The 27072-nt window shown below is 36.3% G+C and overlaps 2 protein-coding genes across 4 annotated transcripts in view; one reads left to right on the top strand and one right to left on the bottom strand.

Annotated features, from left to right (window-relative positions):
* Nucleotides 1-1587: 1587 nt before the first annotated feature.
* Nucleotides 1588-22819, bottom strand: PPWD1 (peptidylprolyl isomerase domain and WD repeat containing 1). Of its 2 annotated transcripts, XM_045494629.1 has the most exons (11): nt 22548-22819; nt 17583-17685; nt 16779-16879; nt 16520-16640; nt 14282-14729; nt 10350-10540; nt 9308-9497; nt 6408-6589; nt 4502-4583; nt 2943-3125; nt 1588-1892 (listed from the first exon to the last, which is right to left on the bottom strand). In XM_045494629.1, the coding sequence occupies exons 1-11, from the start codon at nt 22741-22743 to the stop codon at nt 1749-1751; spliced, it is 1941 nt and encodes a 646-aa protein (XP_045350585.1). In that variant the 5' UTR covers nt 22744-22819; the 3' UTR covers nt 1588-1748. The 2 variants fall into 2 exon arrangements, with proteins under 2 accessions (XP_045350585.1, XP_045350595.1); XM_045494639.1 differs by lacking the exon at nt 22548-22819 and having other exon boundaries at nt 16520-16542; nt 16854-16879; nt 17583-17634.
* A 69-nt stretch (nt 22820-22888) lies between these two features.
* The window catches only part of CENPK (centromere protein K), a 34943-nt gene continuing 30759 nt past the window's right edge, over nt 22889-27072 (top strand). Inside the window, exon 1 of one of the 2 annotated variants that reach the window (XM_045494780.1) lies at nt 22889-22968. The gene's annotated coding sequence lies outside the window, so the exon portion shown is untranslated. Of the gene's footprint in view, nt 22969-23917; nt 23973-27072 lie in introns of those variants that run through there. The other variant, XM_045494791.1, reaches the window with a different exon arrangement.

Genomic DNA, 27072 nt, shown 5'->3' with positions numbered 1-27072 from the left:
CCCCTGCTTGTGCTTTCTCTCCCTCTCAAAATAAATAAACTTAAAAAAAAGAAAAGAAAAAAAAGAATGTGAATTCCCTAAATATGTCTGTTGAGGTGTTCCTCTTTAACTTTTTGAAGAGTCTCTCTGGAAACTAGAGGCAGGGTTTCTTTTTTTATTTTTTAAATTTATTTATATATTTTTATTTTATTTATTTTTTTAGAGAGAGAGAAAGAGCACAAGCAGGAGAGGGGCAGACACACGATCTGAAGCAGGCCTCAGGCTCTGAGCTGTCAGCACAGAGCCTGTTAGAGGGCTCAAACTCCAGCAAGACCATGACCAGAGCAGAAGTCAGATGCTTAATTGACTGAACCACACAGGGGCCCCTAGAAGCAGTGGTTCTTAACAGCTCTGAAGTCAGAGGATGACTGGGTGACTCAGTTGGTTAAACATCTGACTTTGGCTTAGGTCATGATCTTGCAGTTCAGGTGTCTGAGCCCTGCGTTGAGCTCTGTGCTGTAAGCTCAGAGCCTGGAGACTGCTTCAGAATTTGACTCCCTGTCTCTCTGTGCCCCTCCCCCACTCATGCTCTGTCTCTCTCTCTCTCTCAAAAAATAAATGTTAAAAAAAAAAAAATGAAAAAAAAAGTTATGAAGTCAGGAGGGTAAGGGAAGAAAAAATGAAATCAATAGAAGTCTTTGAACTTACACTGTTTTATTGCTCAAATTTCTACTAAATGCTCCATTATTAGCTGTTAAAAGTTTTACTTAATATATACTTTCTTGGGGGCGCCTGGGTGGCGCAGTCGGTTAAGCGTCCGACTTCAGCCAGGTCACGATCTCGTGGTCCGTGAGTTCGAGCCCCGCGTCAGGCTCTGGGCTGATGGCTCAGAGCCTGGAGCCTGTTTCCGATTCTGTGTCTCCCTCTCTCTCTGCCCCTCCCCCGTTCATACTCTGTCTCTCTCTGTCCCAAAAATAAATAAACGTTGAAAAAAAAAATTTTTTTTAAATATATACTTTCTTGATGGAGTATTTAGTAATGTAAAAAAAGATACTATTAACTTCAGGACAGAAAATTGGGATTTAGCTACATTAGGAAAATAATGTGTAAATAATAAATGAACCTGCATATAAAACCAAGGACTAAGTATTCATTTATTCAGATTCTTAAATTTAAATACTAGCTATAATACTCATTTAAATGTGACTTAACATTGCAACTAGAGGATAAGTTATTTCTAAATCTTTAATAAACTACTTCTTATTTATTTACTGAAGTTTTACTTACCCCTGCTTACTATTTTTAACAATGATTAAAAGGCAAAACTATTTGGCATGAAACACAAACCTAAGAAAAGAAAGGAAGTGGTATATTACTATCAGATTCTGATACCCTTTCTTAGTGGATCTAAAGAAACATGAAGGCAGATTATGTGGCATATATTAATATATTAATATAGTAATATATATTAATGCATACAACTCTATTTAATATGGTTTTTGAGTCTCATGAGAAATTACATAGGAGTGCGATTTGCCCAAATTTAGTCCAATTTCAGTTTATCACCTCCTAGGATAAGAAATATTGTGAGAAAAATGAAAGGCAGGGTTTTAAAAAAGGTCCTTTAATGAAAAATATAAAAACATAATATTGCATCCTTGAAACATGATTTGGATGTTTAGCAAGTTCTAAGAGCTTCCTGTGTAAAATAACCCTGTGTTTAATATACGTGTATTTCTATTTACACATACAATGAAACAAACCTTATTTTACTTGACAGTAATATTTATGATGCTGACATCCTCATAGGGCTTATCTGTTTTGGGATTGACTTTGACATTGGAGATCCTCTGTACAACTTCCATTCCTTTAGTCACTCGTCCAAACACTGTGTGCTTATTATCAAGCCAAGGCTGCATTCAAGGAGAAACGGAAAATCTTGGTAAACCCAGATTTCTTAAATTACACCCTCTGGGTAAGAAAATTACAGAGAACTTAAACTTATGCTTCATTTTTAATTTAATAAAAATATATACAGTTAATTTCATCTAGCAGCTTTTAAGAGTGATTTCCATGTTTATCTGAAAAAATATAACAGCATAATATAATGTTTAATTAGCTGCATCTTTCAGACCAAACGGACCTGAAAGATGTTTGCTAAAGGTAAGTTTCTTTGCATGGCTTAAAGAATACTGGCTAAGGCTTTAAAAGTTCTCTGTAGGAATCAGACCTGCAAAATAGGCAGGAATTGTTTGGAATTGTTCAAGTAGCATGTGCTTTTGTAGTAGAGAGATGGGAACTCAAATGTTCACTCTGCTACTTACTTGACCTTTGGCAAGTTGATCATGTCGCACTGTTTGTATAGTCATCTGTTTTTTAAAACTGGGTATAGTGATACTAGAAGTATTGTGAATATTACTTTGTGCCTGATGGGTAGTAGTTACATTTTTCTTCATTATGTGGTGCTTAATTCCAAAAAATAAAGTATAATAATTTTTATAATTTTGTGTAACTGCACAGCAATAGAGCTCAATATTCTTATACTGTATGTCGTCAGATCTACAATGTTGCAATATAAGTTGCATTCTGATATCAGAGATGTTAAAATATAGAAAAAATGTCTTAAAAGATTTGAGAATTAATATACTCTAATCCCCCTCCCCATTCTAAAGGAAACAGGCCCAGAAGTGAAATAATTTGTTTTCTATTGTACAATTAGTAGTGGCAAGGTGACTTAAACTCCAGAGTCCTGAGTTATGCAAGTATTGTTTTACAAAGCAAAATCTGATTTGTTAGGTAATTTTACATTTTCTCATCTAAACTGTTTCATTTTTTATATGCTGGCAGAAATAAATAATAGTAGAGAATAATGCAGCTCTCTTTTACTGAATTCATTCTTAGATCATAACCTATGACAACTTACAGTTTATATGACAGCTTATAGACAATGCTGTTCTACTTACCGTTGGTACTACTGTTATAAAAAACTGGGATCCGTTAGTATTTGATCCAGCATTGGCCATGCTGAGTGTATATGGTCTGTCATGTCGTAATGTTGAATGAAACTCATCTTCAAATTCTCCTCCCCATATGCTTTCTCCTCCCATACCAGTACCAGTTGGATCTCCTGTTTGAATCATGAAGCCCTTAAGAGGAAGTATACAAAAAACATATTACACTGTACTTTTCTATATGTACGTTTTGGAATTTTATGTTTAAGTGTGTTTTATGTTCAGTAAAATGTTTTTTTTTTTTTTTTTAAGTTTGAGAGAGAATGCACCAGTGGGGGAGGGGCAGAGAGAGAGGGAGATCCCAAACAGGCTCCACACCGTCAGCACAGAGCCTGATATGGGGCTCCAATCCATGAAGTGTGAGCTCATGACCTGAGCCAAAATCAAGAGTTGGATGTTTTAAACTGACTGAGCCATGCAGGCACTCCTTTTCTTAATAGTCACTCTATCAAGTGATTTTATTAAAACCTTAGTAAGTTATACTTTAGATGATGTATTTCCACTGCTTAAACACAACCTTATTTCAGTTACTGAAACAAAACTGCAAAGGTCTCCTCATGAATAGTCATGTACTATCTTTCCCAATAATGCAATTAAAACCAATTAATATTGTAAATAAGTTTTAGATCTATAGAGTGTATAAGGTTTTATATAATTGCCCCACTCTTCTCTCTTCCCTTTCCCTAAAATTCTGGATTGCCTGGTGAGTCATTTTTCTAATTCTTTCAGAACCCCCCAAATCTGATTATTCCTCCTGTCATTTCTCCTGCCATTTCTGAACCTATCAGTAACCAAGAACTACACTATTGCCCCATCCATTTTATGGAACAATGCTCAACAAAATCCTGGGACAAGTTCGTTCTGCTCTTCAGGTATTAATGGTGGTTCTCAAAGATTAAGTAGCATGATGTCTTTTCTATTATTTAAAATCTTATTTTCTAGATCTAGACCTTATTTAGTCACTAGGTATGAGTAACCTTAACTATTGGTTTTATCTCAGCATGCCCTTTACTCTGTATCTGACCCTTGGGTTTAGCTGCTGACAAAATACTGGTGCAGTGTTTCTAAAAAGGTACCATGTTACTGTTCCTGCATTTATTCCAGATCTGATATTCATGACTATCCATTCTTCTTTTGGCTTAGAAAGTCCCATTTTTCCTATTCCTTTTTAATAAACTGATAATTGTGAGACAGGAAGATTCCTTATGTTTAAACCTCTGGTTATGGGGCGCCTGGGTGGCTCAGTCGGTTAAGCGTCCGACTTCAGCCCGGGTCACGATCTCGCGGTCCGTGAGTTCAAGCCCCGCATCAGGCTCTGGGCTGATGGCTCAGAGCCTGGAGCCTGTTTCCGATTCTGTGTCTCCCTCTCTCTCTGCCCCTCCCCCGTTCATGCTCTGTCTCTCTCTGTCTCAAAAATAAATGTTAAAAAAAAAAATTAAAAAAAAAATAATAAACCTCTGGTTATGCAAAACACACTATTCCTGAAGTCATATAAATTTTGTATAACTTACCTTAATTATACGGTGAAATGTATGCCCATTATAATAGCCGTTTCTGCTATGAACACAGAAGTTTTCCACTGTCTTAGGGCACCTAGTAAGATATGTTAAAAATATAAAATCCATTCAGAGCATCTTAATATAGTTTTCTTTGCAGTTCTGCTTTCTACTGATACCTGCAATACCTTCTGAATGTTTCAGGACAGTCTTTTTCCATAACCTCTTCTCATCTCAGGACAGAAGAGATGAAAGATCACATAAGCCACAGTATATTGTTTAATATATTATCTTTAGATAAAGAATGCTTATTATATTTGAGTTTGACAGTATTTAAATTTCAAAGTCATTTAGCAGTTAAAAAAAATACAGCTACAGCACCGTAAGATACGTATATTCACTGCATATAGTAGGTTCAGTTCCTGGGAAAGATAATTTTCTTATAAAAACAATGTTATGGTACACTGACACACTTCCTAACCAAGGACCTGCTCTCTCTCAAATGCTATCTCCTAAATCTAATCAACTTTAAATGACAATCACACACTCAAAAGTATGAAGCTTTCTAAATGTTAACTAATCTCATGTGATGATTTAATCTCATGTTACAGCATTTAAAACATTTAAAACACTCATATACAAAATAAAGAAGTACTTTTAAGTAAAAGGGGTTGTAAAAGATGTCACTCTGTTTTTCGTTTTCATTTTTTTGGAGACAGAAGTGGAGAGGGGCAGAGGGAGAGAGAATTCCAAGCAGGCTCCACATTCAGCAAGGAGCCTGATGTGGGGCTCACCCCCATGACCCTGGGATCATGACCTGAGCCAAAATCAACAGTTGGATGCTCAACTGACTGAGTCACCCAGGCGCCCCAAAGATGTCACTCTTTGGATCAAGAATAGCCAAAGATATTCTATTGGATTTGGCATTGCATGTTCATCTTGCAAACTTTTAAACTGTCCAGAATTCCTTTCTGCTTTTTTCAGTACATTTTTTTGTTGGATTGATTGATTGATCAATTATGTATGTATGTATGTATGTATGTATGTATGTATGTATGTATTTATATTAGAGAGAGCACAAGCAGGGGAGAGGGGTAGAGGAAGAGACAGAGAATCTTAGGCAGTGCAGAGCCCAACATGGGGCTCAATCCCATGATTCTGGGATCATGACCTGAGCGGGGATCATGACCTGATTGAAAATCGAGTTGAATACTCAATTGAACGAGCCACTCAGATGCCCCTTGTTGGAATTTTTAAAACCTATAGAAAGAACTAAAGAAGTAGTAGTGGAGGTCTAAGAAATGTAAGGAGGAAAAGGAATTATCCTCCCCTTAAGGATTTGCTTTGAGGGTAAAGCCAGTTATAACAAATGAGCCACAAAATATAGTTGGGATGCACAGTTGGTGTTAATATCCATTTATAAACCACTTTATAGTTTACATTCAGCACTTTCATAGCCATTTGTTTTGTATGCATAATAATAAACCTGTGAAGTGTGTGTGTGTGTGTGTGTGTGTGTGTGTGTGTATATATATATATAATATCCCCATTGTCTAGAGGAACAGTTATCAGAAAGCTAAAGACAGACATTCTTATCAAACCCTTCAGTTCTTTAAAATTCCTCAAGTTGAGGGGTGCCTGGGTGGCTCAGTCGGTTAAGTGGCCGACTTTGGCTCAGATCATGATCTCACGCTTCATGGGTTCGAGTCCCACCTACTTCAAATTCTGTGTCTCCCTCTCTCTGTCCTTCTCCTGCTCATGGTCTGTCTCTGTCTCTCAAAAAATGAATAAAAACATTAAAAATTTTTTTTAAAATAAATAAAAAAATTCCTCAAGTTGAAATAGCAATTTTAAGTTGCACAGTTTCTTCCAGTAAACACATTTACATTGATGTTCATTTCAGACAAAAGACAGTACATACTCAACAGGAAAAAGTTTGATATGAATGTCTCCCATGCTTGTGTGGATAATCGCACTATCTGAAACACGTTTAGGTCCTTCAGCTTGAGTAGCTGCCATGACTTCTTCTTTAGAAGGTTTCTCATTAAAAACATCTCTGTCAGAATCTGCACTTTTTGTATCTTCTGGTTCTCGTTTGGTAAACTCAGAGAAGAATTAAAGAGAGTGAATGAATTAAATTTTTCATCTGGTTAAAATGTTATCAACAGTAAAATTTCATTTCTATCTATGGTATTTGAGCAAAGTAAGAATTCACATCAGAATAAGTCCTTACTGCAGCAATCACTTCCTATCACAGGATGTGTAATACAGTTAAATTATTTTTACACTTGCCTAACATGACAACAATCCATACAGTGAAGGTGTATGGTTTCAAATGGGATTTAATTTCTTTTTGGGTGCACACTGAGCAAGATGCACTTTTATTTGAGGTAGTTTTCTGCCTCTGCCCGCTAGTATGTTCTAACCTGTCAACCAGTGCTTACTTTTCACTATTTAGATTGCCTGGGTTTGAATTCCATTCTGCTACTTACTAGTTACATGATTTTGGCAAAATAAATTCATTTCTTCCATTTCCTCATTCATAAATGGGGATAACTACCTCAAAATTGTACCTATTGTGAAGATTCAATGAAGGGATATAAAATGCTTGGAGAATAGTGCCTAATATGTAAAAGGTACTATATACATATTAATAATTGTTGTTATAGTGAACAGAACCTGGTGCTAGGCAGGTTGAGGATTCAAAGATGAATCAGTAATGCATCTTGGCTAGTTTTTTTTTTTTTTCCTGCAAAGCCCCCATCTGTTCTATCTAAACCCTGAAGCTTGGAAGAAAGAATGTAAATTTTGAGTGAAGTTACAGAAATTTCAGGATACCTCAGGGAATAGGGAAAATTGAGAGAAATCTTTCAGTTGTTAAAACTTTGGACTCCTCTGAGCCTTTTTTTTTTTTTTTTTTAATTTGACTTTCAGGAAGTAGAAATCTTTTCTCCAGAGGAAGCTCTACCTGATTATCAACTGAGTTCCAGGAAAGTAAAGCCAGTGCCCCAGGCCCTGTCTTGCCTAATGTCATTCCGGATCTACTTGGATAAATTCCAAATAAAGAAACAACCAAGCTAGGATGTTGTTGACTTATCATCTTATTCTCCATTTTTCAAAGGAATGACATTATCAGTTGTATGATTGATTTATATGAATTTTTAAATAGGTATTTTAATTTAGCTCACATATTGAACTACCAAAGTTCATATTTTGTCATATTTTGATACTGATTTGAAAAGAGATAAAAAATTTACATATATGTATGTACCATTTTACTTTTGCTTACGGATATGTATGTCTAATAAAATGAAAGATAATTTTATGAACATGTTAGCTGTATAAAGATGAATAGTAACTTTTTTTCTTCAATGTTAACAACACATGTGATTTAATCAACATAAAGTAAACTTTAGGGGAAGAGAATAATTTATTAGTTTTTTGATAAAGAGGATAGAAAATTAGTATGTTTTTAGTGTATATCAAGAGTTAGCTTTTACCTTCAAAACAGTTAAATTACAGGTAAAAACAAAAACTATTTCCCTTTAACCAATATTATTTTTTGTAGCAATGACTTTGAAAGTTCTAAATAAAATTTTCATCTTAAAAGAATGTATCCATTTTTTGGTTAAAAGCTTGTTTGGGATGAACTGCTATTTCCTACATTAATCAAATGCTGGCAACCTGAATAGCATCACAGCTACTTACAAGATATCAGATGAAAAGAATCAGTATACTAGAATGAGCCACACACTTTAACAAACTTGTGAATAGTGAAGAAAATATAATGCCCTGTATTTGAGGATTTTATATTACCTTAAGGAGGAGATGACAGTATCACAGGTATTTAAAAAAAAAAAAAAAAAAAAAGAGAGAAAGTAAACTATTCCAAAAACTGTGACATATAGAGCACAACCAGGCAGATGTAACTCAGACTTGATGTCAAGAGAAGGTTTCCAAGTAGGAACTGATATAAGTAGGAACTGGGGACAGGTATGTGATTGGCAGAAGGAACAGCCTGTGTAAACGCCTTGAGATAAAAAAACAACACTCAGCTATTGCAAACAGGATCAAGTTCAGTCAGAGTAGCAAATGAACTAAAAATGAAGAAAGATAGGTAGAAGAGCCAACTAATATAGATAGTTGAGGAGCCATTAAAGGATTTTAGGCAAATAATCAAATTTGGGACTCAGTCTCTGACTGCAGTGTGAAGGACAGAATGGTAGGGCAGAGGTCTCTACACTTTAGATTTTTCTGCTTGGTTCAACAGTTAGTACACGGCTACTCCTAGATAGTTTAGACAGTTTGATTCTGAGCCCAGTCTTAGTTAACATGTAAAGTACTTGTAGTTCTCTAGGGAAAAAAAAAATTGTCAGGAATATAAACTTTTAAGGTAGCACCATTACAAGAGAGTTAAAAGGTAAAAAAAGAAATGTGCTTAGAGAAGCAAGTGTGCAAGTTCAGGGAAGATAAATTAAGAACAAAAGATGAAAAATAATCTTTTTTAGAACTTTTAAAACCCCATAGCAAAAGCTATTTTGGATGCAATTATTACCATAACCACTTACTTCCTTACATCTTAGACAACATAAATAGTTGTAGAAGCCAGGTCGAAGATTTTTCAGAACAGGAGGGAAATCAGTACAAAATTGAGTCCTAGTTAAAAATTATGCAATATTAATGTTTTAAGATGGTATTCTGGTTGTTTAGAAAGCATGCTATTATTGCCAACATTCTCTTCAGTTGAAAGCACAACCTAAGAAAATAAATCTCCAACCAAATTGGAAGAATTAAGGCCTATTTCCTAGTATTTCCGCATACCATGTAAAATCTATTCTTCTTAAAAGATGTACAAACTATTGTTGGGTCAGCTTGAATATTTTGAAGAACAGGATTTTCAGAAGCTTTCATTTCTATAGTAGTTGCAGCACGATGTTTTTTGGCTATTCCCTGGAACAGAGCCAACTGCATCACTCTAATATTTTCCTGCTTGCCTAAGATGCGCACACACCTGGAAAATACAACAATGTTTTATACAGTAAAATACCAGAATTAATTCCAATTATAAAAATTTTATAGATAAAATCTAGAAATCAACTATCCTTTACCTTTGTATAAAATAATTACTAAAAGTTTTTTAAAAAGTGTTTCTCTACCCCCTTCCCCAGAAAGTTATTTTAAATTGGATGGAATTTTCTGGTTAAAAAAAAAACAAAACACAATCATTCATGCATAATTTTAACCTATCCCTATTATCTTAATCTTTTTGCAAGACTTCAAAGATTCTATACTGTGAAGAACTACAATATAAGTTTGTTTCTATGTGAGAATGTACAGACCTACATTTTTTTCTCTTTAAAATATACTTTTAAGTTCTTTTCATTTACATTCAGTGTTAGTATCTGATTGTAGCTATTTTGTACTAAAACCAAATGGACTGTTTGCACAAAAGGCTTATTGTGGTTTCATGCATTTTAACTTCTGATTTTATGTCTAGCAGGATGTAATGCTGAATTCTGTGGTTAAAATATTTGGCAACATTTAATATGAACCAGGCTAATTTAAATCAATAAGCAAAAGAGAGATTGAAACTTGTTAAAAAAAAAAAACACAAAAAAACAACCTTGAAACTATGCATATCTTTTTTTCCATTTCTTTTACAAACATGAGTGGAAACTTTTTACATAAGATTATAAACAACCAAAAGACCACAAAAAATCCAGTCAAAACATTTGGTTAAGTTTAGACATTTGGGACCATTCCACTTGTCTTGGAACAAACAAAACTCCCTTTGTTTCCCTGAAAGAGGAAATGGTCCCCCATAAATGAATGCACTTTTAAAAAACATCTTATTAAAGCTTACCGGTTTGTTTCTACATTTATAACTTTAATGCCTAGCATTGTTCCATATAGCACGAAGTGTCCAGTTTCATCAAAGACTATGTTAATTAATCTTACTGCATCCACCTTCTCCAACTCACGTTCAACAGCCATTCGTCGGCCAAATTCCATGTCGGGTAGCTGTTGCCTCATCTGCTGCAGTTCAGTAAACATCTAGGGAGTAAACAAAAAAGCTATGTGATAAAGGGAATGAGAATTTAAATAGAAGCACAGTACACGTTAAGAGCCACTGAAAATTTGTGTACTTATAGGTTACCTTAAAGAGGATTCTAAATTCCATAAGCAGGAAATAAAAAGGCATTAGTAAGTTCAATCCTAAAATAATAGTATTTACACTAACTGCTTCTTCTTAATAAAAAAAAAAACAGTTAATATAACTACTGTCTTCTGTACAGAAAAAAGGTATCTGCTGCCTTTTATAAGCCACAGACTAGGGACACCTGGGTGGCTCAGTTGGGTAAGCGTCCGACCCTTGATTTCAGCTCAGGTTATGATCTCATAGTTAGGAGATTGAGCTCCACATCTGGCTCCATGTAGGGCTCCATGCTGGGTGTGGAGCCTTCTTAAGATTCTCTCTCTCTCTCTCTCTCTCTCTCTCTCTCTCTCTCTCTTTCTCCCCCCCCCGCCCCTCCCCTACTGTGCTCTCTCATAAATAAATAAATAAATAAATAAATAAATAAATAAATAAATAAATAAATGCCACAAACTAGTACTTTCCAATAGGAAGATAATGCAAACCAAGCATGTAATTTTAAATTACCTAGTAGCTACTTAAAGTAAAAGAAACAGGTGAAATTAGTCTCAATAAGGTTTTATGCCCCATATATCCAAAATATAATCATTTAAACTTTACTCAATACTTAAAAATTGAGATAGAAGCACCTGGCTGGCTCAGTCTGTGGAACATGTGTCTCTTGATCTCAGGGTTGTAGGTTTGAGCCCCATGATGGGTACAGAGGTTATTTAAATCTTAAAAAAAAATTTGAGATAAATTATATTCTATTTTTTTTTATATTAAGTATTTGAAATCCTGTATTTTATACTTTCATCCTGTCTCAATTTGGACTAGCCACATTTCAAGCACTCAATAGTAACATGTGGCGAGTGGCTACTACACTGGACACTGTAACTACAGAGTGTAAGGTCCCTGTAAAAGGATCATGGACCTGACATGATATAACACTCAATTTTTATTGAATGAACTCTTATTATTTCACTAATTTATAACAATTTCATGGTATTTTAGAAAATGTTTCAAGTTATTTTTATAGAGAGCCCAACACAGATTATCATTAGGTAAATGTCATTTACGGTAGATGAATATTTTTATAAATGCTCTGTAGCTTATTTGGTTTTCTTTTCTTCAGATATTTAACACAATTTTCAGATAAGGTCACATCTCAATTACTATGTATTATCACACTATAAGCTTCTCCCCCATTAAGATCTTTCAGGTTTCCAGACATTTAGGGCATCAAACAGCAGAATTCAACAGCAGGTCTCCACTGGAGATAAAAAGAAGCCAAGCTTATGTCCAGTCTACTTATTTTCATGCTTGTGTTAATTGGAAATCCCATTTTTCTAGATATGGAAAGAACAACAATGTACACAACTCCATAAAAACAAAAGGAGGTATATGCGTTAGGGAACAACATGAAGCAAGGGTCTTACAGGACAGAAAAAAAGCCTGTTGGTCATTAGGTTTTCTTATCTCCAGTCTCTGAGACTACTTGTTTATTCATATGCTAGAAATAGCCTAGCATTTTTATAGAGAGGGACCCCTGATTATTTTACTAGATTAGATTCATTTTCATGACTTAAAGTTTGTAGACAGTTGTCTGCCTGCGTGTAAGTATTTCATAAATGTTAATCCAACCTGATAAATACAGCAGTATCTTTTTACAGTATTCTAGCCTTAATAGCAGGGCCTCTGTGATACACAACTGTGTAACCATATGCATATCTCATTAACTGTGAGATTCCACTGATTTACTACCCATTATCCTTCTAATTAATTTACTTGGCATTTGTTTTAGTTGTTGTTGTTGTTATTGTTTGGACAATCTCTCATTTTGAATCTCACTTCTGTCATAAGTTTTACTACTGACCTCATCTTATTTCAGCCCTCTTCAACACTTGTTGAAGTCAATAATGAAGAAACAGAGTAATCGTGTTAAGAAATTAATATCCAGAGACTGTGTTCTTAAATATTTCTTTTGCTGAGGAATCTTCAAAGAGCTGCAAGTTGGTAAAGGCCTTTAAGTTATATTTAAGTTGAACTAATATCTAGTTACCAGCTGCCATTAATGAAGAAAACATCACAGTTTTCTCCTATTCTTCAAAGTAGAGTGGAAAGCTGTTCTCTTCCAAAAGGAAAATGAGTCAGGAGGATGATCTAACAACCAGATCTTCACATGTGTCTGGATTCATATTACTTCAGGTAGATAATCCACCCAACTTAAAGCCACTTGCCACCAAACAACAGTGTCACTAAGAAGAGTAACAGAATTTAAGACCTTAATGCAAGGAATCTAAACTGGTTACTACCAACAATGTAGAATTATTATACAATAAACAGTACTGCTATGAAGAAGGTTCAACCCACAGACTCTCAGAGGATTCAACATACCATTAGTAGTTAGAGAACACTTGAGGGAAACAGGTGATCAGACCCAATTTCCACAAAAAACTGTTAACTTTGCATGGATAGAAAGTCTTATTCTACAACTACATGCTTTAACAAATTCTTGTTAGCAGTAATTATGTGTCACGTATTGTTGTTAGTGCTGGAGATACAAACATGAGCCAAAACAGATAAGGGAGCATAGATCACATAGAGTTTAGTCTACAAGGGGTTGATATGTAGTAATCAAAAATAAGACCAAGCCAAATGGTCTAAGAGAAAATAAACAGAGTGATATTGAGTCACATAAAAAAAAAAAAAAGTTGTCCTAGGTTAGACAAATAGTGAATTCCCACAGGAAGTGACTCTTTAAATGAGATTTGAAGCTTAAGTTCAACAGGTAATGGAAAGAACGGAGGAGGGGTGACACCAGGCAGCAGGAACAGCATAAGCAAAGGCCCCGTGGTGGAAGACATGTTCAAGAAACTGAAATAAGGCCTAAATGGCTAGTGTTAAGAGGCAGATAGAAAAGTGAGTGACAGTAGGCTAGAGTGGTAGGCAAAGGCCACAATAAGGCAGGTTGTGACTTCGGTCTTGATCCTAAGAACAATAAGAAGTCACTAAAAGGTTCAAAGAATGAAATGATCAAATATGCACTTAAAAAATTTGCTCTGGATGCAGTGTGGATAACTGATTAGGAGGAAGCCCGAATATAGGCAGTAGGCCATGAGACAGTCCAGGCAAAAGATCATGAGCTAGGGTAGTGACAGCTATGCTGAAAAGAAAGGGATAGATTTTAAGCATATTTAGAAACTAAAATTGACAGGATTCATGATGAATTAAATAGAGGGTAAGGAAAAAGAGTTAAAAAGTTAAGGATGACGCAGGTTTGTGGCTTATGCAAGTAAATGGATATTGGTGCCATTCATGAAGACAGCAAAACAAAACAAAACAGATGGCACCATGTGTGTTCACAATAGTAAGATGGAGAAATCAATTTGGGAGTAGTCATATGAATAGGCAGGAGTGAGCAGAGTAAAAGCCACACAAAAGAAGGATGATTGGCTCAGAAGATATCACATCATAAACCCTGGGAAAAGAGTTTTGAAGAACACTGCAAGAGAGCAGACAGATCAATAATATCTTCAATGTGCTAAGAGAAAATAACCATCAATGTAAATATCTATATCCAGAAAAAATATCTTTTAGGAATTGCACAAAATAAAGACACTCAGAAAAGGAAATTCCCATTAAATTTATATTGCACTTACACTTAGTGATTCATCAAAGACTCTCATGAGTTTTCCAGTTAAAAATCTGAAAATTCTAACTTTTCTATCAGAACCAATAGTAGCTATTTTCTTCCCATCAGGTGAAAAACATATGCTGGTTGGATAAGCCTTGCACTTGGCAAACTCATACAAATCGGTGTCAGTTTTATATTCCCAGTTCACATTTTTGGGGAACTTATATTCATGAGGAGGCCCAGTCCAGTATTCAATCATTCCAGATTTATCAGAAGACACTATTGCTTTATAAACTGCATTCAGCCGTATCTGAGTAAGAGGTGATGTATGGAGCTTGTCAAAAATATGAAGCGGCTGGTTATCTCCTCGACCATCATAAATGAAAATCTTTCCTGTGCTCTTCTCAGAAGCAGCAACTGAAGATATGGCATCCCCTGGGCAATAGATCCACTCACATTGTCCAGGAAAATAGCTAAAATAGTGAGGGGAAAAAAGAAGTTAATACAGCAAGTAAGCATCCTTATCCACTCTCACAACCAAAACAATGTCCTGGCCAATGATTTAGTTAGTTTTGGATTCCTTGCTCTAAAGTAGCAGAAATAGAAACTGGGGAGGAACAACTAATTTTCCCTTTCTGACCTCATTAATCTAATGGTAATAACTTCTGAGGATTTATCAGACCACATAGAAAACTTCCTACAGCAGATCATTTACTTCTCTTGGATAGATAAGAAAACCTAATCAGACCAGGGCCTTAAAATATTCCAGGGCATTGCCTTTTGGATCTCTAGGTCTCAGTCTATTTTTAACTTATTTTTAAATAGGTTTATATCTAACAGTATACTTGATAAACTCATTCTTGAAATGTTTAAAATCAAAATATTTTAGTTATGACTATGATCAAAAGGAAAACATTTTGATATCACATTTTCATTATTAGTGACTTAATCTTACAACTATAAAGTTTGAACATGCTACCTGATAAACAAAGTACAAAAGAACTGGGACAGATTTAACCTGGGACAGATTTAACCAAAATACCAAACTTACACACTCAAATGAGTGTTGTCTCCTTCTAAGCAGTCAGTTAAAGAAGTTACACAGTTATTCCAATGTTGGTGCTGATGCTCAAAACTTCTGGAACTCTTCTTTTAGAATTTCTACCAAAACTTAAATAATATCCCCAAAGGTGGCAGAGGTTCAACATTTATGAATAGATTTAATTTGTAAAAACAGCTAAAGTGTAGGTAAACAAAGCAGGGAATAAGACAAGATAACCAATATATATTTCTATTTGTAGTAAAAAAAAAGTTCTGACCATAAGTAATGAGACTAATATCCTTTAGTGGCTCATCAACTGGTTTTGAAGGAAATTCCAAAAGAAGTACTGCTATGTAATGAGCTGTTGTTCTTGTCCCCCCACCATTCATATGTTGCAGTTACCCAAGGTGATTGATCTGGAGATAATTAGGAGGTAATTAAGGTTGAATGATGTCATAAATGTGGGGCCCTAATCCCACAGAAGGGAAAGAGGAAGATACCATTCCTCCTTACATCCTGTCCCCAAAGAGAGCCCTCACCACAAATCAAACCCTACTGGAATCCTGGTCTTGCACTTTCCAGCCTCCGGAACTCTGAGAAAATAAATTTCCTTTGGTTAAGCCACTCAGCCTATGGTCTTTTGTAATGGCAGTCTGAACTAAGACAAGTCCTAAGACTATTTTTGACAATGCTAGATTTTCAAGGTGACATTCATTTAGACGTATACAAATTCAGTATGATGTCTTAAGAAAGACATGCTTAAAACAAAGTATTCATCTCATTTCTGTAGTTCAACCACATGGTGTGGATATCAATATACTTTAAAGTTTAAAGTTACCAACGAATCACCTCAATTCCAAAATGTACATAAGCCTTATAAGACACAATACATATTACTGAAATAAGCAAAGCAAGGAAGTTAATTCTAAGTACCAGCAAATTAGACATGATGGATCCTCATTATTTTATTAAGTAATGTTAAATGGATATAATGAATCCTTGTGATGATGCTATTTAAAAATTTCTGCTGTGATTAACAACAACAACAGCAGAAGCCTCCAAAGAGCATCATAACAAGGATTCCTATCTACTTTTCCTAAGCAAAATTCAAAAGCACAGCTGGCAATGGCAATACATTCTGTTTAGAAATATCTACAAAATGGTGACAGTTTAAAAATTATTTCACTAAGTTAAAAAGTATATACTTTAAAAAAGACTCACCCAAGCTTCAGCATATTGATCATGTCAAAGTTCACTACATCAAACACCTTCATTGCTTTATCATCACCCACAGAACAGAACAATGCTCCCTCAGAGCTAACTGCAATACTCTCAATAACTCCTATTTAAATAAATCAAAACATTCTAGTAAATACCAATGAAACAAATATGCATGTTTCAAAGGAAAAAAAAAACATTTTAAAAGAAACTTTAACCAATACAATTTAAGACTCACACACACACACAGTGAAATTCTTACCCAGGTGACTACGAAAATGTTTAACAAATTCAATTCCCTCTTCTATTTTTTTCCAGAACTTAACATGTCCATCATGACTGGCAGTAATAATAAAGTCTGTCCTGCATACATAAAATTGTAGAAGTTAATTTGTAAAGCAGATCTATGAGTTATTTAGTACCCCCAAAGCAATCATTCACTGAGAATCTTTGGCTCTTTCAAAATATTTTTATTTTAAGCTTTCTTTATAAAGACCACCATATGAGGGTAGATAGAAAATGGCAAATTTTGTAGTTCTTTCCTGGATATCATAATAGTTGATGTGGCACTAACTTTAACCCCAAGAGGTAGGATCAGAGTTGTGCTAGGACTTGACATTAAAAAAAAAGAAATTTCACCAGGAATTTCAGTAGACCTTACAGCCCTTTAATCGTAAAATCACCCTGTAGGCAGTCTTTTCACATGGAAAACGTACTCATCTTCAAAAGGTGATAAATAACCAATGTACATTTGTTTTGTATTGTATCCAAGGTGTCTTGTTAAGTATTAGAAAGATTTTGTACAGAATAGTCTCCCCTTTAAGGTGTATAAAAATAGAAACCATCCGAATACCTACGGTATTGATATTACCTTGAATGCATTCCTTGTAGGAAATTGGAAAGAATATGTAGGACTTCATTTAACTTAAATTATTATAGAATCGGTGGCATTAAATAGAAATCCATGGTATCCTAAAGATACTTTTACAAATCATCTTCAAAACTGAAGCATTTTTATAAAATAAATTTTTCAGAAAAAAAACAAAAAAAGGTGTGTGAGACTTACTTGGTGCATACCACATGGGTGATAACATCTCTATGCATGTAACTGCGCTCATACATAGATGCACTGGGGAGATTTTCAAGATAGACTCTTTCAAACTCTAGAACTGAGGAAAAAAAGGTAAAGAAATACTTATTTTAAACTGCAACTATATACTATTTTGCATTTTCTGTAAGAGTTTTCTACATTCTATTTTCTTTTGGGCACCTGGGTGGCTCAGTCGTTAAGCATCTGACTTTGGCTCAGGTCATGATCTCATGGTTCATGAGTTCGAGTCCCATATTAGGTGAGCTCAAGCTCTGCTTCGAGGGAACACAAGCCCTCTTCAGGTGAGCTTGAGCACTGCTTTGGGTGAGCTTATGCCCCACTTCGGGTGAACATGAACCTCACTTCGGGTTAACACAAGGCCCACTTTGGGTGAGTCCCACTTCTTTCTCTCTGTCTCCCTCTGCCCCTCCCTTGCTCTCAAAAAAAAAAAAATCTATTTTCTATTTTCTTCTATATCTTATTACATTTCTCTCAATTCACATGTAATGAAAAAAAAATCCAGTCTGTTATGTATTTCATAGTAGTGAACAGCACTGTTATTATTTAGTCATGACAGGTTCTCAGGTATTGTACAGATGCTTAACTGCCCTCAGAACTTAACTGAGTGATTCTGGCTTAATATTAAGGTTCCATTAAAAAAGAAAAACTTGGGGTTCCTGGGTGGCTCAATCGGTTAAGCATCCAACTTCGTCTCAGGTCATGATTTCACGGACGGTGGGCTTGAGCTTCATGTTGGACTCTGAGCTGACAGCTCAGAGCCTGGAGCCTGCTTCAGGTTCTGTATCTTCCTTTCTCTCTCTGTCCCTCCCCTGCTTGTGCTGTCCCTCTCTCTCAAAAACAAATAAACACTGAAAAAACAAAACAAAACAAAACAAAACAAAAACCTTAAAAAGTTTCATGAAAGTATCACAACCATCTTTCTAACCATTAGTAGAGCCAATTATTAGTGCTAATTTAAATAATTAACAAGAGACCAGTGGCCACCTATGGGTGTTTATCTTTAAGACACTAATCCTCTTTGAGGTCACTAGTAGTGGGCTTGAAGCAGATAAACATGATAAAATACTAAATAGATTTTTAGAGCTGAGAAAATCCTGGACTTCTCAACTTTTTCCAGGGGCAAAACATTTGAAAAAGTGTTAATCTGAGGAGATATTTTGTTACAAGAGCTATGAACCATATTACTAGCAAAAATTGACATTATATGTGTATCTAATAAAATAATCCAACAAAGGTCAAACATGCCTATAAAAAGTTGCTAGAGCGGAGCCTGGGTAGCTCAGTTGGCTAAGTGACCAACTCTTGATTTTAGCTCAGGTCATGATCTCACAGTTGTGGGATTGATCTCCACATTCGGCTCCACAATGAGTGTGGAGCCTGCCTGGGATTCTCTCTCTCCCTCTGAAAGCACACATGATCTCTCTCAAAAAAAAATTTCCGGGGCGCCTGGGTGGCTCAGTCGGTTGAGCGACTGACTTCGGCTCAGGTCATGATCTCACGGTTTGTGAGTTCGAGCCCCGCGTCGAGCTCTGTGCTGACAGCTCAGAGCCTGGAGCCTGCTTTGGATTCTATGTCTCCGTCTCTCTCTGTCCCTTCCCTGCTCATGCTCTGTCTCTGTCTCAGAAATAAACATAAAAAAAATTTAAAAAAATTCCTACATTAAACATAATGAGATGTTTCATAGTTTTTCATAACTATTGTATAGCAGAGTCAAAGCTGTGCCCAATGAACTCCTTTCCCTTCATTTTTAATAACAGAACCACCATTTTTATATGTGCAAAATGACAGTCAGCTATAAGACAACCTTTTTCATCTTCTCCAGAGTTAGGTGTGACCATGTGCCAATGAAATAGAAGTGTAAGTGTTATGTGACAATCAAGAAGTCTCCTTCAAAAAGTATTCCATTATTCCCTTTCTCAGTCCTATACTTGGGAACTGGGATAAGAGAACTGATTCTAATAACCACTTAGGACAAAGACGAGGGCCATATCTTAGTGATGTTATGGCAGAAAACTGGAAAAAGCCTAGGTCCCTTTGAAGCCTCCATACCAATCCTAGACTGTTTACTTTGGGACTTCTTTTACGCAGCTAATATAATACTGATACACATTCCTTTTGCTGTTTGTTAGTTTACTTGAGCAGGTTATTTACTGAAAACAAAATAGGTTATAAGGCACATGGACATAAAGAAGTGGAACACATAGTTCCTACCTTTGAGAAACCATTTGGTTAATTAAAGGTAGTGTCATATAACAATTTATAATGTCTTTCTGAAAATGCATAGAAAAAAGTCTAGCGTCCAAAGAACATGTTAAAGAGGATAGCTCTTTTTCTAGAAAGCTAAACGCAAGTCACACTCCCGTCTTTTTATTAAAAAAAGTTTTTGCAGTGGCGCCTCAATGGCTCAGTCGGTTAAGCATCCTACTTCGGCTTGGGGCATGATCTCACTTGGGTCAGGATTTCGCAGTTTGTGAGCTCGATCCTCACGGTGGGCTCTCTGCTGACAGCTCACAGCCTGCAGCCTGCTTCAAATTCTGTCTTCCTCTCTCTCTGTCTCTCCCCCATTCACGATTGGTCTGTCTCTCTCTCTGCCTCAAAAATAGACATTAAAAAAATTTTTTTTAAAAATAAATTTTATTATGCTCTAGTGACTGAGCCAGCCAGGTGCCTCAAACTCCTTTTTAGACAAAATCTTCAATGATTATTTTTCTAACATTTCATACATGTTTTTATTTTTTAATTTTTAATGATTTAAAATTTTTTTTTAATGTTTATTTATTATTGAGAGATAGAGACAGGCAGAGCATGAGCATGGGAGGGGCAGAGAGAGGAGGAGACACAGAATTTGAATGAGGCTCCAGGCTCTGAGCTGTTAGCACAGAGCCCGATGCGGGGCTCGAACTCACAAACCGCAAGATCATTACCTGAGCCGAAGTTGAACGCCCAACCGACCGAGCCATCCAGGTGTCCCTAACATTTCAGACATGTTTTTAAACTTCAGTTTTTTTCAGGGTGCCTGGGTGGCTCAGTCAGTTAAGCATCTGACTTTGGCTCAGGTCATGATCTCACAGTGAGTACATTCAAGCACATCAGGCTCTCTGCTGACAGCTCAGAGCCTGGAGCCTGCTTTGGATTCTGGGTCTCCATCTCTCTATGCCCCTCCCCCACTCTCTCAAAAATAAAGAAACATTAAAAAATTATAAATTTCAGTTTTTTTCTTCAAACTGAATACACTATTGACTGGCTTAAATACAATAAGCATCTACTTAATTATAAACATTTTCACACCTAATTATTGCTGTATCTGTCTCAATTGTATTGTTTGTAAGATTTTTGTCTCTTAATACTAATATCAGCACTTTGATATTTTTTATGTTTCCATAAAAAAGGATATGCAAACATATTCTATTACAACTATAAGAGCATTAACTTTGTAATATTCATTCATTCAATAAATACTTATTGAACACTTGCTACGTGCAAAGCAGTGGAGCAAAGCAGTCATGGTCTTTGCTCTTATAAGCTTACAGTCTTAGCAGTGGTGACAAATATTAATCGATCACAGACTTAATACACAATTATAAAATGCAGCAAGTGCAATGAAGAAGTTGCTCTGGAAACATTTAACAGAAAGACCTAACTGTAAAAAAGATAACACTTTACGGGTGTCAATGTACAATGTTCAAAAAAGTAGCTTCTTCAAAATTTGGATACATAAAATTTGAAAGCTACCTGTAAACTCAGGTGTTCAAAATTACCTCGGAGTTATGATCAATGTTCTTTAGAAACCCAGCCCACACTGGAGAAACGACAGGCTTCCCAGAGGAGGCGATAGTTGGAAATGAGTGCTCAACTTGGACAACAGTTAGCCACCGGAAAAGGAGTGTGGGAAATTATTTCAGGTATACACCATACCCTGGCAGGCATCCAAAGAAGAAAAAGAGCATACCCCATTCTCAAGTGTTTTAATATGGCTAGAGTACAGCCTAAGGAAGACAGGGTTAGGAAACAGAAGCAATGGAAATGTGCTGGTGAGGTAAGGAGAGATCACATCGTGAAGGAACTTGTATGCCATGATAGGGAGTTTGGACTTTGTTTTTAAAATGAGAAATCACTGAAGAGTTTGAGGCAGAGAGAGTGATAAAGTAAGATTTGACCTTTCAGAAAAATCGTATTTTAATGGTTTTACACCAAGGAAGACATTTTATAGAACAACTTTTGAAAATAAGAAAAACTTAACTTCCTTCCCTACCCTTTTTATTTAATAAAACTTGGTCACTATTCCACGAAAGTTAGAAAATACTTCAAGCCTTGGCATCTCCTGCGTGTGGTTTGAAAACCACAGCGCGGGTTTTAGACGAAAAATTTGTTATCCAGTAAACTTCTGTAACTTTCCTAGGTCAGAAACTCATTATTGGAAGAGACAGGATTAAAATGATCTTTACCTACTCTTTACGATTCTAAATAGGCACCGCCATCTCGCCCTCGGTCCCCGCGTGCCCCAAGAGACTAAGTGCACTCTTGAAATAAAAGCTTTCAAGAGAACTGGGCTCTTTGACGTTTAATAAACCGGAGACGGAAATTCCAACCTAATGCGCCCGCTATAGGGGTTAAATGAGAGGCGCTTAGCACATAATAGGTAGTAGTATAAGTTAGCTTTAGCATCTATTAGAACACGTTCCTCTAACACATCTATGACTAACATTGTTAGATAGTAGCAAAAAGACGCTGTATTCAGCCCAAATCATTATTTCGGGGAGAACGTGCTAGTAGAGAATGACCAGAAAACAGAAGCTGACCCTCTGTTCTGAGGGCAGAAAACCCCGCAAGCACACACCATCTGATTTTTGAGTCTGGTTTGAAATTTCCCAGTCTGGGGACGCAGATTCCAACTCGCCCTGTGTCTATCGCTGTAGCTACCTTTCCTCTTCTTGGCCAATGTCGCCTCTACAGGTAAGGGCCCAACCCAGCGCTCTTCATTTTCCTCTTCGTTCTCTTGGGCCACAGCCACAACCACTGTCAGCTCTCTTTCGCCGAGTTCTGTTTTTTCCGGCTCCCCCGTGTCCCGGCGCCTTCTTCTTCTCGGCTGTGAATCGCTACCACCTTCCGACGCCATATTGCCAGAGTTGTCAAACAAGGCGCGACACGACACAGCTCCCCTACCAATCCGCAAAGCGGCGCGGCCTGAACGACAGTGACAGAGCGAGTTTCGGGATTGGCTGGGGTGCGTAGGACCAGATCCAATCAGCAAGCAGCGCGCGCTCGGGGCCCTAGGCCGGGAAGTCCTGTCTGAAGCCAGGCTGAGGTGGCCTGCAGTCCGTGGCTGTGTGGTGGTTAAGAGGTGGGTAAAGGAGAGCACCTTAACGGTAGACACTTGGAAAGCTCCCAGGGTATGGAACTGTAGCGCCGATGGTGGGACCCTGAAGCTCACGGGAACTGGATACCGGACGTCCCGCCAGTCCCTGTGACCCGCTCTTCTCCCGCTCTAGAACCCAGCGGGTTAGAGGGAAATGACAGAGGGGCAGGGAACTGAGGGAACTAGCTAACTTGAGGGCCTCCCTTCAGGTGCTGAAGGAACTGTTTTCTTCCCTGAGTTTCTTGGTTCTCCCACACGAGAAAGAGGTGGTGGGCGCTTCTTACTGTTTTCTAGGGAGGGAGAGGGAGAGGGAGAGAGAGAGAGAAAGAACGAAGGAAAGAGAGAAAGAGAACGAACCAACTAGGCAGGCCAAGAAACCCAAGGGTACATGGTAGGATCATTCTCCCTGCTGCCGTCGTCCTGGTCTGCGCTTTCATGTCTTAGCCGCCTTCTCGACAGCTCTCTTCTTTAGAAAAAAAAAAAAAAAAGGTAAAGAAAGAAAGAAAAACTTATTGTGGTAAAAACCACATAACATTTACTGTCTTCCCCCCTCTTTTAAAACTGAGGTATAATTCATATACAACACTATATAGTTGACCTTTGAACAAGGGGTGAGCAGGGTGGTTAGGGGCACATCCCCCCTCTTCATTGGAAAATCAGCCTATAACTTAGGATCCTCCCCAAAGCTTTACTAATAGCCTACTTTTGATATAAAGCCTTACCCATAACGTAAACAGTGTAAACATTTTTGTACATGGCTGAAGGTATTTAACTAGTCTTTTACTAGTTGACTTCAGATTGTTAATAGTAATGTTAATAGCTAATAATGATATAACTTCATATGCTAAGCACAGTTCTAAGAACTTTATATATATTAACTCATTTAATTGTCATAACAACTTTATGGGGTAATGTTATTATCTTCATTTTACAGGTAAGGAAACCGAGGCAGAGACAGTTTAAGTGCCTTGCCCAAGGTCACACAGCTTGTAAGTATTGAAGCCGGGATTTAAACCTAGACAGTTTGATTGTAGAGTTCACACAGTTTTTTTGAGTAATGCTGTAGTATGCATTCCTGTGTAGACTAAAGCAAATATATCTATCTATAGTATTATTCCTAGAAATAGAATTTCTGGGTCAGAAGTTAAATGTATTTAAAATTTTAATGGCTATTGTTTATTATCTTACAAAGTGATTAGTTTATGAACAGTGCATGCCTCTTGTGAATAGTGTATGCCTCTTGTTCTATATTCTTCTCATTATTGATTATTATTAAATTTTTCATTATTGCTAGTCCGGATGAAAAATGACTCTTGTTTAATTTTCATTTTTATGACTTATAAGTAAGGTTAAAAATGCATTTTTCTATATATAAAGGATATTTCTCATTTTTTTAAATTTCCCATTTTTGTCCTTTGCTCATTTCTCTTGGATTGTTTCTGTTATTTAGCTTTTTATTGCAAAGTAAAATATAGATATCAAAAAAACCATATAAAAATAAATGTAAATTCCATAAATTATTATAAGGTGAACACCTTTATCACCATGTAGATCAAGAAATAAAACTTTGATAATCATCTCAAAAGTTTCTCATTTGGCCCAGCCTAATCAAAGTTCTTTCTCCTGTCTCTTCTCTCCCTCCAAAAGCATTGATATCCTGACTTTTATGGTGATCACTTTTTTAAATTAGTTTTCTTTTTTATGGTTGGTTATTGGATTTTTTTTTCATATTTGTAGGCATTCATTATACATTAAGAAAATTAGGTCTTGAGTGCCATGTATGTTACAAATATTTTCTTTAAATTTTGAGGTTTTACGTTTTAGCTTTTTTTGGGGGGTGGGATATTGAAGAACTTGGGTTTATTACTCAGTGCAGTGAGAGAAAATACAGTGTGGTGTCTTAGTAAGGATGTGTTAGATTATTTTTTAATTTTTTAATGATATCTTTGTACCTGCAGAATTTTAAAAAAATTTATGGAGATTTTATTTAGTTTTGTTAGAAATGCTTTCCCAATCCAAGTAAAACAAAATGTCTCCATGTTTTCTTTATGTTCTGCTTTATCATTTCTGTTTCTGGAATTTTTGAGGGATGTAGGGATCATGTAAAGATTGAGGTGTATATCTAGGCTTAACCCACCTTTTCCCTCCCCTCCACCCAAATACTCTGCAGTTAATTAAAAAAAAAAATGAGGAAGTTCTATGAAGGACCAAATTATACCTGGGGGAAAAATGCAATATAGTTTATAAAATATGCTCCTATTTGGATTGTTCTTATATCCCCTTAATTTGCATTGCCACCTGTGTTCTATATCATAGGTCCATAAATGTGTGAATCCAGAAAGGCTTTTATGTGTTTATGTTCCACTGTTCAGTTTGCCTATCCATGTGCTAATTCCACGCTATAAAAATTAGTATAGTTTTTTAATAAGTTTAATGTGTGGTAAGGCAAGTTTTCTCATCTTCTTCATGAGGGTCTTGGCTGTTTTTTGGCCCCTTGCCCTTCCATATAAAGTTTAGAATTTGCTTGTCAAGTGCCACAAAAATAGAAACTTTTAGAACTTTTTTTTTTTTTAAGTTTATTTATTTATTTATTTTGAGAGTGAGAGACAGAGAGAGAGGGAGAGAGAGAATCCCAAGCATGCACTGAGCTGTCAGCACAGATCCCAATGCAGGGCTCAAACTCATGAACCATGAAATCATGACCTGAGCCAAAATCAAGTTAGACACTTAACCAACTGAGCCCATCCAGGCATCCCAAATACTTTTAGAATTTTGATTAAGATTCAATAGATCAACTTAGGAGGAATTAACATCTTTACAGTATGGAGTCATTTAATTTCTGAACATGGTGTATCTCCCCAAGTTTCTTTAAAATCTCTCTTGATGAGACCTTGATTAAGTAGTATAAAACTTAAGTTTCTTATGAATAAAAGTGTTTTGGGGGAGTGGGCTGTTCTGGTTTGCATTTAGTGTTGTGGGGTAGACATCTTTATTCTTTTTTGGTCTGTCTACTTCCTTAAAATTGTCTCAACTTTGCATTTCATGCCATCAGAGTCTACTACTACCTACCACTCCTTGCAGTGGTCATTTAGCAAGATTATATCATGCTCCTTCATTTCTTGAAGATTTTTAGCTTCTGGCTCACTGCAGCCCTCTGCAGCACTACTGTCATACTTCGTGGTGATTTTAATATCCACATATGGCCTCCCTTTTTCTTGACCTCTTTTTCTTTAGTGATTATATTCTCTATCTTCTAGTAGTTACTCATTCCTGTGGTCATACGTCAAAGACTATCATTTTTTCACTTGGTCTTTGTACCTATGCTGCTACACTATAGAAGAAAATATATAACCATGTTCTAATTCCATTTTAAATTAATGACATATTCGCTAGTGGGTATTTAATAGTCTCAAGTGGACATTTAATCTCAAGTTATCCTACTATTTTATCCTCTCCTGTTCTCTTATATATCTATTTCATACATTTAAAAAAATTTTTTTAAATGTTTATGTGTTTATTTTATTTTATTTTATTTTATTTTATTTTATTTTATTTTATTTTTTCAATATATGAAGTTTATTGTCAAATTGGTTTCCATATAACACCCAGTGCTCATCCCAAAAGGCGCCCTCCTCAATACCCATCACCCACCCTCCCCTCCCTCCCACGCCCCATCAACCCTCAGTTTGTTCTCAGTTTTTAAGAGTCTCTTATGCTTTGGCTCTCTTCCACTCTAACCTCTTTTTTTTTTCCCTTCCCCTCCCCCATGGGTTTCTGTTAAGTTTCTCAGGATCCACATAAGAGTGAAGCCATATGGTATCTGTCTTTCTCTGTATGGCTTATTTCACTTAGCATCACACTCTCCAGTTCCATCCGTGTTGCTACAAAGGGCCATATTTCATTCTTTCTCATTGCCACATAGTACTCCATTGTGTATATAAACCACAATTTGTTTTTAAAAATTTTTTTTTTCAACGTTTATTTATTTTTTTTTGGGACAGAGAGAGACAGAGCATGAACGGGGGAGGGGCAGAGAGAGAGGGAGACACAGAATCGGAAACAGGCTCCAGGCTCTGAGCCCATCAGCCC

The sequence above is a fragment of the Leopardus geoffroyi genome, chromosome A1 (assembly GCF_018350155.1).
Source record: "Leopardus geoffroyi isolate Oge1 chromosome A1, O.geoffroyi_Oge1_pat1.0, whole genome shotgun sequence".
Lineage (NCBI taxonomy): Eukaryota > Metazoa > Chordata > Mammalia > Carnivora > Felidae > Leopardus > Leopardus geoffroyi.
Note: the sequence above shows the minus strand (reverse complement) of the source record. Positions and strands in the feature narration are given on the sequence as shown.